A 21,028-nucleotide genomic window follows, 5' to 3' on the forward strand; every position below is an offset into this window, starting at 1 on the left:
GGGAAATCCACTAAAAAGGCTGGAAAAGATCGAATGAAAGAAAGCAGGGAAGACACCGAATATAGTTTGAAAAGAAGTCACAAGGCCACTCCTTACAACTTTAAAAAACCTGGCCAGCCCCATTGTGGAGGATGCATTAAAGATAGTGTGAATTAATTCACCGAAATGCAAAGGCAAGTCAGTATTTAATAAAGCATGCACCTCTGTGCGGGTGTTAGCCACGTGAAGGACGAATGTCTCACAAGCAGATGTGAGGGCAACTTCTTACTGGGGCAATAGAGCTCTTATGCGACTCATCTTGTTGAACTCAGCTTTCAAGGTCGGAATCTTGGGCCAGATGGAAACATCAAGCTTCCCATGCGGCGGTGGATACATTACATTCTTACAGCAAACAACACGTTCACTGACGGTAACTACAAAAGCAATTCCTTTTTTATAACCCACAACAATCTTCATTGTTTAAAGTAAATTGCCAGTAATGTAAATGTGGCACGATAGCAGGCACAGGTGTACCTTTCAAAATACAAGCTAAATTTGGCTCATTCTGGTTACAAGAGCCATGTAATTGGATATGTCTACACATCAATGAGTGATCTGGTGTTTCAGTGCAATCTTCACCATTCAAATAAACTTCTTTACCCTCCCTAAGGCATCTATAGGTAAATGGAAGCGACCAAGCTTCATGGAGATAAGCACTACCAAGAGGTTCATATCTACCAATCGCAAAGTACTACATACACCTTCGAACTTGAACAGAGGGAACGGGAGAGTTATTAACCCGTGGATAAGCCACGTTGCTGAATCGGCCTCCGCCACAGAAAACGGTAATGGTTCTAACCTTTCAATGTGTAACATAGAAAAGGATGCATCTTTCATTGACAGTAAACGCTGCTTATCAGTCAAATTAAAAGGGGCAAACAATGATGACGTGTTCATGCAATGCCATGGCACTTTGCCAACTTTCAACGTTTGTAAAGTCCATACAAACTGCATAATAGAACGCAATTGATTTTGACCATGGTACAAAAGAGACACTTCATCCTGCACAATATCAACAACAGACGATACAATATTATCTAACGTGTAAATGCGGGAAGAAAGCGTATTAATGCTGTTATCTACAACTGCGAGCACTTTCTCTAAATTAGCCTGATCTATAGCTCTAATGCAGGTAGCCGCCTCAATCTGCAACGCTTTCTAGACTTCGTTGTAAATAGCATATATCCATCTTTTAGATCTGCCGTTAGCCGGGCCCTTTATAAAATCATTCAGATCAACATCGTCAGTCAGTTTAGATAAGTGTAGTTTAACGGACGTCAAAGTGGAATGTTTGAGCCAATTCTGACATAATATACCTACAGAATAGGTGGTAACAGAAAGGCCACTTTCAAACAAGGGATCCACCCTGACCTGTGTAAAGCCTGGAGCTTAAAGGAAGAATTAAGCAACATAGTTTGTAACTCTCTGATCGAAAATTTAGTGGCATTATTCCAACTGGAATATTCTTCTAGTTCAGGAAAAAAAGGAGCTTTTAATTTTTTAGTAGTAGCAAATCCAAAGCATGTTGGCTGTGAAATTGTAGAATTCAAGAACAACATTTGGTTCGGGATGAGACATGCACGGTGCAAAGCCTCAGTGCCTTGCACTTGCCAGTTTTTAGAACCCCAAACTGATTGAAGGTCAATTGCATCCTTCCACAACTCGTAGCCGCCTACAGCTAACTGGTCTAGAAAGGACTTCGAATACAATAATTTAGTATCGGTAAGTCTAACTTTGGATGTGGACTTTTCGGTCATTTTAAAATAAAATGCATTGGGAATTTAACTGATTAAAATCAGTAAAATAAGTGAACCTTTTCAAAAAGGAAGCAGAACTGCCTTGTATAGGAGCTGGACAATGTTCCCATTGCGTATAATTCACAGTGTTGCTCCTGATATTAGTTTTATGCAGGTAGTGATTGCCAAAATGTTGGTAACAATATAAATCACCGTAATTAGCAGATTCTAAATACAAATCTTCAGCTTCAAAGGCAGCATAATATTTCAAATCAGAAAACAAGGATTTTACGGCCTGAACATCCCAATCATCAGAACGTATATTCTGTTTAATTACATCCCCCATAAAAACTCTAAGCACATTAGGGACATTTATAACCTCAGTGGGCCCATGAATTTGAAAACGAACTGCATCCCATACTATCCCATCTAAGACAGGCCTAGCAGTGATGTTAACAAAAGCCAAGTCTCTCTTCAATCTGTGTGATGAGGTATGGGGAGCCAATGTTCCATTGATATGTCGAATGCATGTTCTCTCCTCGACATAGTGTCCATTGACAAGTCGAAAAAAATACACCACATAGCCAATTGACATGAAAAGGTAAATTGAAAAAAGCACCAACCAAATGTAGGTCCAAGGGGGAATCAAAAATGTTTTTTAAACAATTTAGCCAAAACAGAGACCTTTGAAGGTTTCTTCGATGTTTGTGAATCAGTGTCAAATGAAAATCTGGATTCTGTAGCCAAGCGAGTTTGCAAATCAGGCATCGATAAGTCAGTTGGGTAAGTGTAGTCAGTTTCATCAAGTTGAGTACCAGGCAGTGTACTCAATAAAGGACTAGAAATTGCAGGCATCTCAAGGGCAACATCAGGCACTGGATCAGAAGCCGGGGCCAAAACAGAATTTCTCAAAATCGAAGGACATGAGGCTGCCGGTGTCATACTACGAAGAATCGCCAACTCTGAGAATCTTGACATTGTCAATGGAGATATAACTGTTTTCTTTATGACCTGGAAGTGGTGGTAAAATGACTGTTCTTGTGCCCTTCACACCAAGCACCGGAACTGGAGCTCGATAAGAGGGACCAAATTATTTCTTGTTTTCGATCTTCTCCCGAACCAGTTCTCCAACTTGGGGTAGCCAGCCAACTACCGGGATCTGCAACGCATCATCCGAGTTGGAGGACAAATGTTCCTTTGCAAGACTGTCTCTCATCTCTTGTAGATTCTGTAAAACATTGCAATGTTCATCTTTGTTAAAGGAGGCAGCAACAGCCGCCTGGTCTAGACCGTCAAGGTCCGGTACAAACATGTTGATACCAAAGAGCATTTTGTATGGGGTCCACCCACCCAGAGACCTTCTAGGGAGATTATTTAGAGCACGCTGCACGCTATTGAGGTGGGCCAGCCAGTTCCTGCCAGGGCCTATAACTCTAGCTGTCAAAGACTGCTTTAAATTTGGGTTTATTGGTTCCACAACACTATTACCCTCACGTCTGTATAGAGACGAAAACTTGACTCTGACCCCCAACGAAGTCATGGCATCCTTATACGCCTTAGAGGCCAAAGCCGGACCCTGACCCGAATGGAAGGTACCACAGGCAAAAATCCCTACAAAGACATGCAAGTCTCTTATGACAGTTCGTGAATCAGGGCTGCGGTGTGGCCACACCCACACAAAACGTGTGCATGAATCAACTGCTACTAAGATGTACTTATATGCAGTATCAGAAGAAAAAGGACTGCAGTGATCTAAATAAACACAACCAAGTGGTTTTTAAGAAATGTACAACTGTGTCTGGGGCGGACACGCAGCAGTTAAAGGTTTAATCTGCTGGTAAACGTCACAGAGAAGGACATAATCACGCATCTGATTGTACAGTCCCCGCCACCAGAAACGTTGTTGTAACTGAGATACAGTAGCCAAAACGCCCGCATGCGCAGATGCAACACCTTCATGGGCTGCAGTAATCAGCGCTGGCCTGCGTTCCGCGTTGGGAATCAACCTTTCACCAACGTCAGGTATTTTCACATAAGGAACTTTATCAGGACTTAAGTGGTATGAATACTTCAAAGGGAACCCCTACGGATATTTACTTCCCTTCTCAGTCACAGCAACAGCTGCCAAGATATCATCATCAATCTTACTTTTGGAACGTGTAACTGATGCAACCAAATATGTCAATACTGCTGATTTTGCGGCCTCATCGGCCAAAGAATTGCCAACAGCGTGGACTCCTACGAGCTGAAGACCGAGAGTATGAAATACAAACACGAGTGGCAACTGCTTTTTAAGCTCAGCCACTCGGACCCAGATGATTTTATGTTTTATTGTGCTACCCTTGGAATCACGAAAATCATTCTGAATCCAAAAGAACAGGTTTTCATTGTAAGACTGGATACAGTAGTAAGAATCAGTCACAATAAGAGTCATCACACTAGGCTCAGCGTACTCCAATGCAAGCATCAGGGCACGAAGCTCTGCCAATTGTGCGGTGCAGTCCCCTAAAGTCTGCGTGTGCACGACACTGGACTTGAACTCATCGTTCACCATGGCACCTACCACAATGGCGCAAGCTGAAACGTATGCGTGCTTCGACCCATGCGCAACTTGCGAGGAACCATCAGTGTATCCCAATCACAGTGAGAACGGTACAGAGCCAGCGCAAGGGCTTTAGCCCACTCTTCTGCAAAATTCAGCGCATGCTCCTTTGAGACAGTGTGCGTGAAACTAGGGAGGATCACCTCCTCCCCTCTCTGAGCTGCAAGAACAAAAGGTGGGGGTCAGTCAGCCTCCGGTAACAAAATGTCATAGGTAGTCTTAAGATTTTCCCAAAATACCCCTTTTATGGTACGTTGTATGTCACCTTCAATTAAAAGGACAATTTTATAAAGTCTATCGGGGGAGCTACTCTGGTATCAGCTGTCTCCACAACAACATACTGGTCAGTCGCTGTCACCTTCAGTAGTGGACGCAGGGCCTCTCGCACTATGGTAATCTCCGCCGCGCTGTCCAGCAAGGTCAGAGCCCATGTCAGATTCCGAAGCTGCGTTCTCACTATCTGTGGCATATCGCGCTGTTAAAGCGGCAACTTTATTTTTCTGAAACTGGGGTTTTTTCTGTGTCGAATCGTCCTGCATGCCTTTACCGTCTTTCGGGCGGGGTTGGTCGCGTCCCTGCTGGCCACCCCGACCTCTGCCGCCTCTTCCACCACCGGTTGATGAGGCCGATGAGTTCTGAAAAGAACGAGGAGAGCGTTGTTCAGAAACCTGAAAACGATCAGGAGATTTTATTGTCGCGCAAGTCATAAACACGTTCTGTAAGTGCAGGCACTGGAGATGCAGGACATGACCCCTGTTTCTGTTGCTGTTGCTTACCCTGTTTTTGTTTTTTCGGCCAATTTTGCTTCTTAGCCTTGGGCTGATCGTCAGTTTCCGACTTCTGCCCTTCGGGTTGTTTTTTCTCTTTGGTTGAGAAAGGCTTGACACCCAAACTGTTACGGCCCACAGTTTTATAAGCCGCCGTAATAACTGGCGGGGTTTTCAGCATCGGGAACAGCCTGCAAAGTATTACCGCATCTCCCTGTCAAGGGAGAAGCTTACCGCATCTCCCTTGACATTCGCAAGTACGAGATCGGAAACTACGTCAAAACTGCCGCAGAGCTGCATAACCTATTCAACTGCTGCCTCAGATCCGTGCTCATCTTGAACACGTTTAATGACCGAGGGAAGGACGGTCATTGACGGAGTGCCAAAGCACCTCGTATACCCCGCCGCAAATATCTTACCTCAAGACTCACAGTCGCCTGCCTCTGGTATCAAGTCTTTAGGCAAACTAATTGTCAGAATCCTGTGTTTCTCAACAGGAGTTGTGTTAGGAAATACTGCTTTCAGCTGGCCGAATTTCTCGGCAAGCCAGAAAGGCATATCATCCTTATCCTGATGGCGCTTGCCCATCACTGCATTAAACATAACAGGACTAAGCTACATACCGCTCAGTCTGGCTGGAAGCGCCGCAGCACCTAGGGCTCCGCCCGGGAGGTTGCGGGTAATGTATTGCACTAACGACCGAATTACACTAATTGCGACAGTATGTAACAGCCATAAATCTGCAACGGGAACCGCTCCATGTCTAGGATTCAGTGTAAATCCAGACAAAACTGGCCAGGTAGCACCTGGAATGGACAAAGGACCTAACCTTGAGCCTAACAAAGTGTGGGGTAGATCGCCATCAAATCAAACTCGATGCCGCCAAGCATTAATCGGAACCTCCTGTGTCCTATATGGAACATATTCCTGTGGCACGACAGTAGCAGTATAAGTGTCGAACACATTAGTATTTGCGTTCACAGCCGGGAAGGTCACCCACGAATAGAAAATCTCAAATGGGAAAGCTACTTCCGCACTCACTACCATAATAACGGTCATGCCCTTCAATCCGACGTTATAAGCCTGCACATGATTGCGAACCGCAATTCGACCATGCTGCGGTATATCAACGTCAGCCATAGTGACACAGTGAGAAAGAGGTACAATAAAAAACTACGTAGCACAACTGGGTAGTAATTCAAAAGGAAACCGTTTGAAAATATTCAAGCTTGAAAAGACCTATGTAGCTATAGGTAGGTTTGTCCAACACCACTGTCTTCCAGAAACAGTAGAGAAGGGGGTTAAGGACTGATATAAGCACTACTCAAGCGTCATGTAATATGACCACCAACGATTGGGCGCCATGTTTGCAGGGATTCTGCTCCTACACAGAACTGTGCATAGAGACTTAGAACCTCAGTGAATTAGGGTGTACCAAAACTCACCTCAGTATCCAAAATCCCCTACCAGACTAGCAATCAGTGTCTCATTGGTTCTTCCATACCCCCAATGATTAGACAACCCAGAACATGGACTTAGAACGCCTCAGGTAACATGGAACACATGATCACTCTTTCGTTATACTAACATACCAATCCAGAACGAGGAGTAAATGAAGACACGTGCAAGTTTGAAATATTCATTTCTAATACCGTGTTCTCAGGCGCAGTATCTTAGCTAATACAAGCAAACATAGTATAAGCAACAAGGTTATCAGCATAGTTCCTAGTCCATAAAATACAAAGGGAGAAAGCATGTAAAAATGCTAAAGTGAAGAAGGCTAGATAGCGCCTCAATCTTACCCTCCCTTGCTAGTATATTATATTATATCTAAAGAAGGTCTCTTTGGGTTTTAGAAGGGCGGCCCCATACCTCTGGTCTTGGTAGAAAGGGATCACATCATCTTCTACCCCAGCTCTCTGCATGCCAATATTCATCTGCTCAGTGCATTATCAAACGCACCAAAAGCCAGAATTGGCCACAGCTGCATATGTGTTATGTCTAGGACGTGCTGATCAGACCTCACAACAACCACTGTGTTGAAATAACCTTGAAGGCCTCGGCACTCACTGTTCAGACATAGCTTACCAAGCAAAGCTGATACAATAGGAAAATATATTATTCTCCAGTGAAGCAAAATATTCTACTAGGCTCAAAGCATTAATAACAATGTGTGCCATGTGCAGAAGCAGCAGAAAGGAGAAATGGCGTTTAAACTTCTAATAAGCTTATGCTAACTTAACACAGTGTGAAGGCAAAGCCTATCTACATGACAGAACAGATAACGTATGTTTAGCTTTGTGGTAGCAAATTTGTATACATTTGACAGTCCACTTGGCTATCCCATTTTTTGATATAGGGTTGCATTTGTGTGGTGGGGAGAAAGACACAAAAAGTTGTTTGGTCTTACGAAAAGGTTGAGTTCTCTCAATGTAGTATAGCAATGCTCTTTTGACATCTAAGGTGTGAAGAGCTCTTTCTGCGACTGTTTGTGGCTGCGAGAAAAATACGGGCAGTTCCACAGATTGATTGAGGTGGAAGGAAGAAATGATCTCAGGAAGGAATTTAAGATTAGTTCGGAGAACAACCTTATTATGATGCATTTGCAGGAAAGGTTCCTGAATAGTTAGTGCTTGTAGTTCACTAAATCTTCTTAGAGAAGTAATAGCTACTAGGAAAGCAACTTTCCATGTTAAGAATTGTAGCTCACATGTATGTAAAGGTTCAAAGGGAGGTCCCATTAACCGTGTGAGAACAATGTTTAAATTCCACACAGGTGAGGGTGGTGCTCTGTAAGGAATTATTCTTTTAAGGCCTCCCATAAACGCTTTTATAGCAGGTACTCTGAAAAGTGATAGATGCTGTCTATTTTGTAGATATGCTACTATGGCAGCAAGATGCAGTCTAATAGACGTGTAGGCTAAGTCACATCTTTGGAGGTGTAGTAAGTAGCCTATGATGTATTGAATGGACACATCTAGGGTATTAGTATTGTTGTTGTCACAATATATTACAAAATGTTTCCACTTGGCTGCATAGCATGCTCTAGTGGTTGGACGTCTAGTTTCTATAATGACGTTCATGCAGTCAAGAGGAAGGTTAAGTAAGGTAACCGAATTCTAGGACCTCAGGAGCAAGATCGCAAGGTTGAGCTGAGCTGGGTCCGGGTGCCTGATCTCTCAATGGTTCTGGGTTAAGAGGCTTGGAGATAGGTATAGCTTTTGGTGCGGTAGTACGGAAAGTCCCAGCAATGTGGAGCAACTAGAATTAGGGTTAGGGAATGTTGCTGTAGTTCACGCACTACTAGTGGAATGAGTGGGAGAGACGGAAAAGGGTACGCAAATCTGCCTGACCAGTTCATCCATATCGTATTGCCTTTGGACAGTGGGTGTGGATTTCTGGTGGCTAAGCTTGGGCATTTGGCGTTTTCGTGAGTGGCAAAGAGGTCTATCTGAGGTTGTCCCCACATCTGAAAGAATGGTTGAAGAACTTGTGGATGAAGTTCCCACTTGTGGATCTGTCGGCTTAACAGATCTGCCATGGTATTTTGTACCCCTGGAACATGTTGGGCTAAGAGGAAAATGTTCTGATGTATGGTCCACCGCCACATGCTCTGTGCTAGCTGAGAGAGTTTTAGAGAGTGTGTCCTGCATTGTTTCTGTATTTAGTACATGGCTCTCATGTTGTCCGTATGGACTAATACAGTCTTGCCTGATATTTGCTTTTGGAATGCTTTGAAGGCTAGGAATATGGCTAGTAACTCCAGGTGGTTGATGTGGAGTAACTTTTGTTGTGGTGTCCACTTGTCCTGCATGGTGTGTTGCAGTAGGTGAGCTCCTCAGCCGGAGAGCGATGCGTCCGCTGTTAATACTATCTGAGGAACTGGCTCTAGGAACGGTCGCCCTTTGGAAAGGTTTTTCGTGTTCCACCACTGCAGAAGCGGCGAGTACGACCGTCCACCAACACTACATCTGTTAACTGATCTTGAGCCTGGTTCCATTGTCGTGATAAGCACCCTTGAAGTGGACGTACCTGGAGTCTTGCATGAGGCACTATGAATATGCAAGAGGCCATCATCCCTATGAGTTGCATGAACACTCGATCTGGAAGGGAGGATTCTGGTTGAAATTTTGTGAGGAGAGCTTGCATGTTTGCCACTCTGACAGGAGAGGGATAAGCCAGGGATTTTGAGGGGTTTATTGTGGCACCAAGGTATTGTTGTATGTTGGACGGTTGCAGATGGGACTTGGTGTGGTTTACTGTGAACCCCATGTCGTGTAGAAGTTTGATAGTGGCATGAGTGTGTTGTACACACTGGATGTATGAGCTAGCTTTTATGAGACAATTGTCGAGATATGGAAAGATGTGAATGTGCTGTCTTCTTAAGTGTGCTGCCACTACTGCTAGGCACTTGGTAAACGCTTGTGGTGCTGTTGTGACTCCGAATGGGAGTACTTTGAATTGATAGTGCTGACCATCTATTACAAACCTTAGATACTTCCTGTGAGCGGTGTGAATGGGAATGTGGAAGTATGCGTCCTTGAGATCTAGGGTAACAAGGAAGTCGTTTTATGAAAGGAGAGGACTTGTTGAAGTGCGACCATGTGGAAATGGTCCAATTGTATGTAAAGGTTTAAGGGTCTGAGGTCTAGAATAGGCCTTAGAGATCCGTCCTTCTTTGGGATTAGAAAGTAAAGGGAGTAAACTACCTTGTTTTGTTGGTGCTGGGGAACTGGTTTTATTGCATTTTTTTGTAAGAGGGATATTACCCCTTGCTTTAGCAGTACTAGATGCTTTTGTGACATTGGAAGCTGTTTGGGTGGTATGTTTGGGGGGTCGATGTTAGTTCGAGACAGTAACCTGCTTGAATTATTTGTCGCACCCACCTGTCTGATGTGATGTTGGTCCAGACAGGAAGGAATTGTTGCAGTCTTCCCCCAACTGGAGTGGAATAATGTGGGGGAAGTGGAGGGAAGTCATTGGGTAGGGTTGGTGGCAGATCGGGAGTTGTTAGTTTCACCTCTGCCTTTGTTATTGTTACCCCTGTAACTACCTATTTATTAGCCCCTAGTGAAGGTGGATTGGCTAGTGCTTTTGTAGGAAGTGGAGGGGCTATCTGAGGAATAGCCTCTTGTGGTGCCTCTGTAGGATGAGCGATTAAAGGAGTGTCTGGGAGCTTGCGACTGCAAGGCTCCCATAGATTTAGCTGTGTCAGTATCCTTTTTCATTTTTTCAAGGATAAGTCAACATTAGGGCCAAATAGGTGTTGCTCATCAAATGGTTGATTGAGGATGGAATTCTGAACTTCAGGTTTAAAACCTGAAATACGTAGCCAAGCATGCCTACGCAAAAGGACACAGGTGTTAATTGTCCTTGAAGCAGTATCTGCTGCATCTATGGCACAACGGATGGAGGTATTGATGATAGTCTTACCTTCCTGAATGAGTTCATTGGCCCTATTTTTATATTTGTCTGGGAGATGTTGCATTATAGATTTCAGCTCATCATAATGTGCACTGTCATAAATTTGCTAACTGCGATGCGCCATATGTTTGCTGCCTGTGACGCCGTTCTTTTTCCCGAAGCGTCAAGGAGTTTAGACTCCTTATCTGGTGGGGGGCCTCACCTGATATTTGGGGATTGGCCCTTTTTCATGCATTGGAGACTACAAGGGAGTCTAGTGGTGCGGGGCCTCTAATGTAGACTGGATCTGTAGGGGCAGCCTTATACTTTTTCTTGATCCATTGGTTGAGGACTCGAGCCCTGACTGGATCCTTAAATACTTCTGGTGCATACTTAATTACCCCCTTAAGCATGGGTAGAATTAAAGTGGACCTTTGTTTGGTGTCGAAAGTGTCCATGAGAAAATCTTCCTCCACTGGGTCTGTGTGTAGGTCAACCCCATGGTATTGGGCAGCCCTATGGACAAGTTGGTTAAAGCCCATCGTGTTCTCTGGGGGGAAGGCCTGGATAGGTATACATCATCCTGAGGAACATTAGGGACGTCTGGGGTGTTATAATCATCCCATGGGTTAGGGGAGTCAGGAGGAATAGGGTTTCCTAATGGTTTATGAGCACCTTCCCGTATAATCAGAGGTGCTATCTACATCATCATCTTCGTCTACTGGAGTAGGGGATGGTGTAGGAGAGTGGTGTGGTGAGGGAGCAGGTGGAGGAGGAGGAGAAGGGATCCTTAATGGAGAGATTGCAATGTCTCTCTTTTTAGGATGAAGAGCCAGGGCAGGCGTATCCTGTGGTCACTTTTTGGAGCTAAGAGCCAATTGACCAGTTGTAGGATCTTTCATAAGAGTCTTTTGGGTAGGATTTGGCCGAAATAGTTCTTTTGTATAAAGCAGATCCTTCGATGTCGAGGTTTTCAGCTCCGGAGGTTTTTTCGGCACCGACTCGGTAGCTGTTTAGGTTCTTTTGTCTTTGAACCGTGACCTTTTGCAGTGTCTTTGGCCGGTGGAACGTGTTTTTTGGTTCCGAGGCTTTTTTTGGCTCCGAGGTATGGGAGTCAGGGCCCTTTGGTGGCAGTTTTCTGCTCGACTCCGAGTGTGCCTTCGGTGTCGAGGAGCCTGTGCCAGTCTTCGGCGCCGATTGCTTGGATGTGTAAGCAGTGGTCAGCGTGGATACCGGAAGAGGACGGCTTCATTTTCGGTGACGGTAGTGTAGTGCAGTTCCTATATTCCCAATAGGCTCTGTGCATTGGAATAGTGTATCCTGTAATTTAGACGTAGGACTGAAGTCGACTAGGTCTCTACCGAATATACTAAACTAAATTGTGTGTGTGCCAGCTAGCTCAGAGGTCACTAGAAACTTTCTCGAATGAACAAGAAGGCATTAGTTTCTGACAACCGCATAAACATGACAACTTTGTTTCCCAAAATTAAGAAATATATCTCTAGAGTCGTGGAAACAATAGATAGTTATTTTACTCAGTCAATCGTGCATGCTTCGTTTCACCAGAAGTGCAAAGAAATAGAGAGACGGGCGTTTTCAATAAAATATATTTATTGAACAGTCTTCTTTCCCAAGCATAAGAAATGAACTGCTGCAATCGTAATACTTGCGGTAAAGTACAAAGAGTACAGTACGAAGAGTATTATAAAATAATATTGTAAAAGCATGATATGGTTTCTAAGCCATATAGTACATAAAATACATACAGTGATAAATAATAACTAAAAGTACTCAACTGGTGTTTCTAAAATACGCCTACCCCGGTGTACATAACCTAGGTCTAGTACAAGGGAAGAAGTAAGTGAGGTGTAACCTAGTTTTAGTATTCTTTGCCAAGAATCTAATCCAAGAATTCTCTTAGGGTCTAATCAGCTCCGTAACTTGGTTTAGAATGAAGGAGGTCTTGTATCTCTCTCTCAGGACTCAATTTCCCAGCAACCCACAAGGGTAGCCTGGAAACACTGGAGCTGGATTTCTCGGCAGGAGAAAGTACAGCGCCTCTCAGTGCGTCAGGCAAGGAGATAGTCGAACTGCTCCAAACCACTGTGTGTTTGTTTGGACAAGTGTGGGCATATTTATACCTTGAAGGTGCCGAGTTTGACGTAAGATTGGACATTATAACATCATTAGAGACTTAATTCTCTGAAAACTCCATGAGTTCTTGGATAAATTATTATTCATGCAGGGGGAAGTCCCTGACTGCTGAAGGCGGGTTTTTCCAAGAAATCGTTGTAGATTTTTGGAACTAGTGGAAGTAGCCAAGCCGTATTAGGACTACTTGAGCTATGTCATAATATGGTTATGATTTCTATGCCTATATAAGGATACGATATTTTATACCTATATAAGGGCATGAATCGGGAAAATTACACTAGGGTCCTAAAATGCTATACAACAGTAGTTGTGTGTCGGCACCGGGGGTAGGCTGACTAGAGCCCGAGTCGCCTGAAGGCTTAGTAGGCTTCTTTACCGATCCCGAAGGTGGGGCATAGAAAGCAGTCTCTCGGTGTGCACCCGGGCCCTAAGGCGAGGGTGTGACCGAAGCCTTTTTAGAGGGTGTCGAGGAAGGGTCGGGGTCGACATGTGTACTTACGACCCGCTGTGCCGGAGTGATGTCCTTGACGTCTGAATCCTCGATTTCGGAGTCGCCTTCTTTGGCCCGCTCCTGTTCTGGGACGTCGAAGCCCTCTTGAAAGATGTCGTCGGGGATCAAAGATGACAAGCGAGCCATGGTCCGTCGAGCTCATCTGTCCCGAATTGTCTTTTTGGAGCAGAAGGAGGTGCAAGCTGAACAGTCTCTGGCTTCGTGCTCCGGTGAGAGGCAACGGTTGCACACTTCATGGATATCGGTGTGGGGAAACTTTGACCCGCATTGAGGACACTTTTTAAATGGCGTCCTTTCCATGAGCTAGAAGATAAGGCATAAGTAGGCCCGAAGGCCTTCGTCGACGACCGGAATCGAAGACTTTGAAGTTGTTGACTCGCGTCGTTAGGGGAACGCGCTCGGACAATACTGTCGGAACGGGTGAAGGATTGCGTGCCAAAAGTAGAATGGGTTCCACACCGGAGCGCAAGAACACATCTGAGCCCTATGGCAGAAAAAAACAATCTGAAGATGGAGCTGATGCCCATGCGCAATGTGATCCAAAGGAGGAGTCACCTATCTCGTGACTTCCAAAGAACTTTTCAGGACAAAAACAAGTGCAAACATCCGGACTCAACACTAGATGGCGATCTATACAACAGTGTGTAATCTGCAGCTCATATGCCTCGAACAGAGCTTTCTGCAAACAATTATCAACATTCATAGAAGAAAACAATCTCCTCTCTGACAGTCAAATAATATTCCACACCAGCTGTGAAACGAGAGTACATCAAGAATGATGTGGACTCAAATGGAGTAGTGGCACGTCTGGTCTTGCACCTTGCCACTGCTTTTGATATGGCCCACTCCTGTATGCCACTCCGGTGACTTGTTCGATAGCGATACAAGCTGCTGAGCTTGGCTGGTTTGCCTGCTTCTTCACAAACTGGTCTCTCATTTTATCACTGCCTACTTCTGCTCTGCTCATTTCCTCTAAATGGACAGACTTCTTCAATGATCCAGCATCAACCCCTCCTTTCCAGTGTCTACCTAAGCCCTCTCAAGGAGCGACCCTCCTCTTTCGACCTCGCCTGCTGCAATTATATCAACAACACACAAATTAGTCTACAAACTGTGGGCCTCATTTATGCGGCCCTACCGACACTTTTGAACTGCCGGAACGTCACTTTTTTTGCGTTCCAGTGGCGCATGGTGCCACTGGTATGTATACAAGGCCGCGTAAAACCATGTTACGTGGTTTTTCATGGCCTCAAATGTGCCCCATTCACGTAGAAAACTGTTTTTAGACACTGCCCCAGGATTTCAAAGAAATCGTAAGTCTGAGGCAGTGCCAAAAACATATGCCTGGCGGCACTACGAGGAGACAATCTTTATTTCTCCTCGTTTTGCAGCACACATAGAAAGAGGAAAAAGCCTTGTGATTGTTTTTGTGCAGGAAGGTTTTCCTTCCTGCACCTAAATAATCAAATTTACAACGAAGGCACCCTTGCACCATGCTGCAAAGGTGCCTGCGTTGGTGCACGGCAGCCCATTGTGCGCCGGCGCAGGGGAAAAGGACAGGAATGTGCTGCATCCAACAGAAACTGTGCATTCCAGCCCTTTACTTTGTGACGTAGGGCAGCGCAGCAGCAATGCCTGCTGTGCAGCCCTATGGCAAAAAAAACATAAATGAGGCCCTGGTCCTCTGACATCAGCTAATTACCCCACAATAGGATACTAATAAATCCTCTCAAACCAAAAACTAAGCCATTGGCATGAGGCAAACGTGCCACCCTGCAGCCATTCACCATCTGGCAAAAAGAGCTTGTAACTCATAACGCATCACATCTAGTAAAGAATGAAGTTGTGAATGTGAATACAACCCTTTACATGATGAGATTGCTATGTCAAGTTTTCCCCTGTCTACGGTTCTCTCGGAGAATACAAGAAACCATCAACCCAATTATCTCCCAGATAGACTATGCCAGCAGTATAAACAAGTGCACAGCCCTCTAAGTAACACAGAAGCTAAAGAGAATCCAGGGAACTGCTGCCAGATAACTTCCTACTGGTGATATATGAAATGGTGTTACATCTGCCATTGAGTCTTTACACTGGCTACCCGCATCATTTTCAGAGAAATGTTTTTAAGCTCATCTTGCCATTCAAGCCTTGTTTCTTCAGCACAAACTCTTTTCCTACCACCAAATTGTAACTCTGATCTAGATGGGCTGCACTCTTGACCATATCCTGCTTCACAACCATCTAATACAGGGGAAACCTCTTCTCAATTCAAAAAGCTAAGATATGGAACTCACTTCCTGACAGAATAAGACCTTGAATTCAACCACCTTGAATTCTGGAAAGCTTTAAAAACATGGCTTATTCCATGTTCATAGTTAACTCCTAAATAAAAGGTTAGACATACCTTTGTTTGACTACATAACTTCTCACATTTGTCATTAAAATCTCATTCTTATGTGTAGGACAATGGATAGAGCAAGTCTCCAAAACTCATGCACCTAACCTGACATCTCCCATATACGTATAACTACTACCAACACACCGTTCAACCATGCCCTTCAAGATGGCACCTTGGAACCCAATGCGCACTGAATAACTTTGTGACTTCATAATGGGTATCAATGATTTAAAAATGCTGCAGTAAAATTAAATACAATGAAACACAGCAGTTCTGTATTAAAAAAACACTTACCCAAGTTGTTATTGGGGAAAAATTGCTCGAGTGGGCTGACCTGCTGAGGGGTTTCTTCTAGAGTAGGTTGGAAGAGATCGCTATGGACTGCAAGAAAGCAAAACATACTTATATTAGCAAGTAGTTTTAAAGCGACTGGTTTTACAAGCAGAAAGAACTGTGTGATGTAGAACAACATAGGTGGTGTGGGGGGATGCACCAGCAGAGCTGTGTGCTCCAAAAAAGGAGGGAAGTCAAGTTAGAGATGGAACGTCAGAGCTGTGTTTGGGATCCAGGACTGCTGATAAAATGGGTGCTGGGATCAATGTGTCTCCAAGTGACTCCATGTGCGAGGACTACCCGGCTGCTAGAGGCCCGCTTTGTACCTTAGAGGACTGCCCTGCTGCTTGAAGCCTGCCTTGCTGCTTGACTGCAGGACTACCAGAGTGATTCTAAGAGTCAGTTGGATGACTTTCTGTTCTGAGCCACAAGGATGCAACATGCTCCAGAGTCCTCCTTGCAACTGCTACAGCTGGCCCTGCAGGAGCCCTGCTATCCTCTGCTGGATATAGTTCCTGTTCCCGAAGAGGTGCCTCCCCAGGTCCTGGACTACTGATTAGCACCAGCTGAGCTCCTCCTGTGAAATGCTGAGGTTTTTTAACTCTGCACGTCAGACTTTGAGAAGGTAACTTTTTCTGGTGGACTAGCCTGATCCCTGTATCTGTCCATCGCGGTCGGCCTGAACTTGTGACTGTGTCCCGGCCTATCGCAACCAGAAACCCACAGTTATCACTTTCTGCTTCTTGACACTACTTTTACTTAAACTTTAATAGTGCATATCTAGAGCACTACTGACTGGATTTTTGTCATTGTAGTCTCATTTTATTTATTAAATCGTACTCTATATTTCTAAATTGGCGTGGGATTTTTCGTGAGTGTTATTTTCACTTTATTACTGTTTGCATGCTGCACAGAAACCTAACACAGTGCCTCTAAGTTAAGCCTAACTGCTTTTGTGAGAGGCTACCAGAGGGTTTAGCATAGGTTAATTTAGTGACTTTTGTTCTTCACCCTGACAAGTATTGTGGTTGTATTTTATTGTATTGTATTGACTTTATTTGGACATCTTGTCATAAAAGTTCCACTACAATGTGCAAATATAATACAATACAATACATAAATTAATCACAAACCTTATAAGATCGATAAAAGATGGCCAAAAATATTATTTGAAGTAGTGGCCATATATAAAATATACATACATTCATCCAATAAAATATTTACAGTAAATACAATAAATGATATCCTTGTAAGCCTCCACTCCTCAAAACCACCCATCAGTGTTACATGTTGGTCGCCATAAATGAAGTGTACAATAGAACGGTAAAGATGCTACAGCATAATAAATTCGATTTAGCTGTGTAAACCACCATTCCTTGGATACTAGGGGTCTTGTGACCTGTTAAAATCATCGTATAAAATCAATTGTCATTCACCCTCTGGGCCCTACGTTTAATACCCCACATTTGGCCCAGGAACTTTGCCACCGCACATGCAAACAGTGGCCTGGCATCAGATGTCAGGATTCTCAGTGCAGTCCTATAGTTGTCGGTTCCCAACTACTTGCAGATCGTGGTCAGTCAGTACTTCCTCTGCGACGCATACAGTGAACAAGCAAACATTACGTGGGTTAAAGTTTCTTGATAGTTTTTGCAACCCGGGCAACTACTTATGGGCTCAGTACCGCAGTTCCATTTTCCAGTGAAGTCATGCAAGGGTAGGGTGCCAACCTAAACTGGATATATAGTTTCCTGTCCTTTGGGAGTTTTATGAGATCTAAATAGCCTTCCAGGGAACGATCCAGTTTATGGACCATAAGGTCTAAGGTAAGCTTCCCCCAAGCCCTGCTGCTAAGTTCCTCCGGAATTACCCAGTCCCAAAATGATTCCTTAACCTCACGTTTCCAACTAAGCAAGGAGGGGTCATTGACTTTGCAGACATCCTCCAGCCCAATAGCCATAAGCAAAATCTTGACCCCTCTTAGCCATCTAATTTTGTTAGCAGTATCCCTGCATTTCACTTCCAGAAAAGCACAGGCATACAGCAATATTACAGGGGTTGACTTAATCCTTAATCAAAACAATATGGGACGCAATTTGGCTTTGGAGACAAAGGAATGTCTACCCATGTCAACCATGAGGGGATGCAGGAGAGTACTCTGGGGTTACATTCCTAAGCTCCTAAGGAATTTATGATTTGAGTTACTAAGCTCCTCTATTAGCTTCAAGCCTCATAGTTCTGCCCCATACATCACAAAACTCACCACTTTAGCATCATATACTTGCAAGGCTGGCCCATCCGGTTTGTTGTGAGAAAAACTATGTTCTTTTGCCAAGACCTCCATCAGCGTCTTGTGTTTCAAAACCTACTTTGGTATGGAAAATGCTACTTACCAGTATGCATCTGTTCTTGGCATGTAGAGCTGCAGAGTCATACACTTTGCATTAGATCGCCACCTGGTGTTGGGCTCAGATGATTGCATGTTGTTGCCGTCTTGGAAGAAGTCTTTGTAGTCACGAGATAGGTGACTCCTCCCTTGGACAATACTGCGCATGGTCATCGACTCCATCCTCAGATTGTTTTTCGCCATGATGGGAAATGATGGAGTTAGTAGAAGTAAAGAGAAAGGATGTCCATGCGTGTGCATCTAAGTAAGATGAGAACTGGAACGGATACAAGTCCCAGGGAGGCGGGTGGGCGTGTACGACTCTGCAGCTCTACATGCCAAGAACAGATGCATACTGGTAAGTAGCATTTTCCGTTCGAGGCATATGAGCTGCAGAGTGTACACTTAGCATCGATTGTGCATCAGTGTTTCCCCTAGCGGTGGTCGCTTGTATCCGTTGCAGTAGTTTGAAACAGTGTTCTAAGGACAGCTTGGCCCACTGCAGCTTGCTGCTTGGCCTGCACATCAACACAATAGTGTTTAGTGAAGGTGTGTGGTGTAGACCATGTTGCTGCCTTGCATATGTCCTCTAGTGGTATATTTCCTAAGAAAGCCATGGAGGCTCCTAGTTTGCGAGTGTAGTGTGCTCTAGGAGGAATTATTAGTGTACGTTTAGCTTTTTGATAGCATATTTGTATACACTTTACAATCCACCTGGCAATCCCCCCCCTTAGCGATGGGGTTGCCTTTGTGTGTAGGAGAGAAAGATAAAAATAATTGTTTTGTCTTTCTAAAGGATTTAGTCCTATCTGTATAGTATAACAGAGCTCTTCTAACATCTAAGGTGTGTAAGGCCCTTTCTGCCACAGAGTCTGGGTTTTGGAAAAACACAGGTAGCTCTACAGATTGGTTTAGATGAAAAGGAATGATAACCTTTGATAGAAATTTAGGATTAGACCTAAGAACCACTGTATTAGGATGTATTTGAAAAAGTGGTTCTTGTATTGTGAATGCTTGTATTTCACTAACTCTTCTGAGAGAGGTGATGGCAACAAGAAAAGCAGTTTTCCATGTAAGAAATTGCAATTCACATTTGTGTAAAGGCTCCTCAAAAGGGGGTCCCATGAGTCTAGTAAGGACAATGTTTAGGTTCCATACAGGAGCAGGTGGTAACCTGGGTGGGATTATTCATTTCAATCCTTCCATTTGATTGCAGGTACTCTGAAGAGAGATAGATGTTGCCTATTTTGTAAATAGGCTGCAATTGCTGCAAGATGCAGGTGTATGGAAGAATAAGCCAAATTGGACCTCTGTAGATGTAAGAGGTAACAAATGATATTTTGGATTAAAGCATCCAGTGGATCATTATGAATATTTTTGCAATATATTACAAATCTTTTCCATTTAGCAGCATAACACGCTCTGGTAGTGGGTTTTCTAGCTTCCTTAATAATGTTCATACAGTCTGGTGGTAGGTTTAAGTAACCAAACTCTAAGACTTCAGGAGCCAGATCGCCAAATTCAGTTGGCTTGGCTCTAGGTGTCTTATTTGTCCATGGTTCTGTGTTAACAGGGAGGGTGTGAGCTGTAACTTTTGATGTGGAACTAGTAGTGTGGTGAACCATGGTTGACGTGCCTATTTAGGAGCCACTAGTTTTAGTTTGAGAGACTGTTGTCTGAGCTTGCGTACTACTAGTGGAATGAGTAGGAGAGGCGGAAAAGCGTACGCAAATCTGCCTGACCAATTCATCGATATCGCATTCCCCTCCAACCGTGGGTGTGGAAACCTGGCGGCGATGGTAGGGCATTTTGCATTTTCGTGGGTGGCAAACAGATCTATTTATGGATGCCCCCACATTTGGAAGAATGGTTGAAGAACTTGTGGATGTATTTCCCATTTGTGAATCTGTTGTGACTGCCGACTCAACAGATCTGCTATCTGATTGTGAATTCCTGGAAGGTGTTCTACTATCAGGTGTATGTTTTGAGGAATGGCCCATCTCCAAATGTTCTGTGCAAGCTGGAACAGTTGCAGAGAGTGTCCCCCCCCTGTTTTTGTACATAATACATAGCTGTCATATTGTCCGTACGGATTAGAACAGCTTTGTTTTTTACTTGTACCTGAAACGTTTTGAGTGCCAGGAAAATTGCTAGCAGCTCTAGATGGTTGATATGGAACTGTCTTTGTTGGTTGTTCCATTGGCCTTGAGTGGTATAATGTAAGAGATGGGCTCCCCATCCTGTGAGGGATGCATCTGTCGTGAGCACTATCTGGGGAACAGGATCTAGGAACGGCCGTCCCTTTGTCAAGTTTTTGGTGTTCCACCATTGCAGAGAGCGATATGTACAGCTGTCTATCAACACCAGGTCTGTGAGCTGACCTTGAGCCTGATTCCACTGTTGTGCTAGCCATTCTTGCAATGGGCGCATTTGCAGTCTGGCGTGAGGAACTTTGAAGATACAAGACGCCATCATGCCTATTAATCTCATGAACACTCTGGCTTGGAGAGAGTGCTGCTGTTGAAAAAGGGAGACTAAGGTCTAAATGCTCTGTATCCTGGCTTGACTGGGATATGCTAGAGCTGTAGATAGGTCTATGGTAGCTCCTAGATATTGATGAACGTGCGAAGGCTCTAGGTGCAACTTGGTGTAGTTTATTGTAAACCTTAAGTCGTGCAATGTTTGAATTGTATATT

The 21,028-nt window shown here is 44.2% G+C and overlaps 1 protein-coding gene across 2 annotated transcripts in view; it reads right to left on the minus strand.

Moving 5' to 3' along the window:
- Positions 1-21,028, minus strand: part of IRF3 (interferon regulatory factor 3) — a 238,924-nt gene that overhangs the window by 22,672 nt on the left and 195,224 nt on the right. For both annotated transcript variants that reach the window (XM_086930131.1, XM_086930132.1), the window contains one exon: positions 15,908-15,994. In XM_086930131.1, coding sequence (XP_086786257.1) covers positions 15,908-15,994 — 87 coding nt within the window. The remainder of the gene's footprint in view (positions 1-15,907; positions 15,995-21,028) is intronic.

Source organism: Lissotriton vulgaris, chromosome 7 (assembly GCF_964263255.1).
Source record: "Lissotriton vulgaris chromosome 7, aLisVul1.2, whole genome shotgun sequence".
Lineage (NCBI taxonomy): Eukaryota > Metazoa > Chordata > Amphibia > Caudata > Salamandridae > Lissotriton > Lissotriton vulgaris.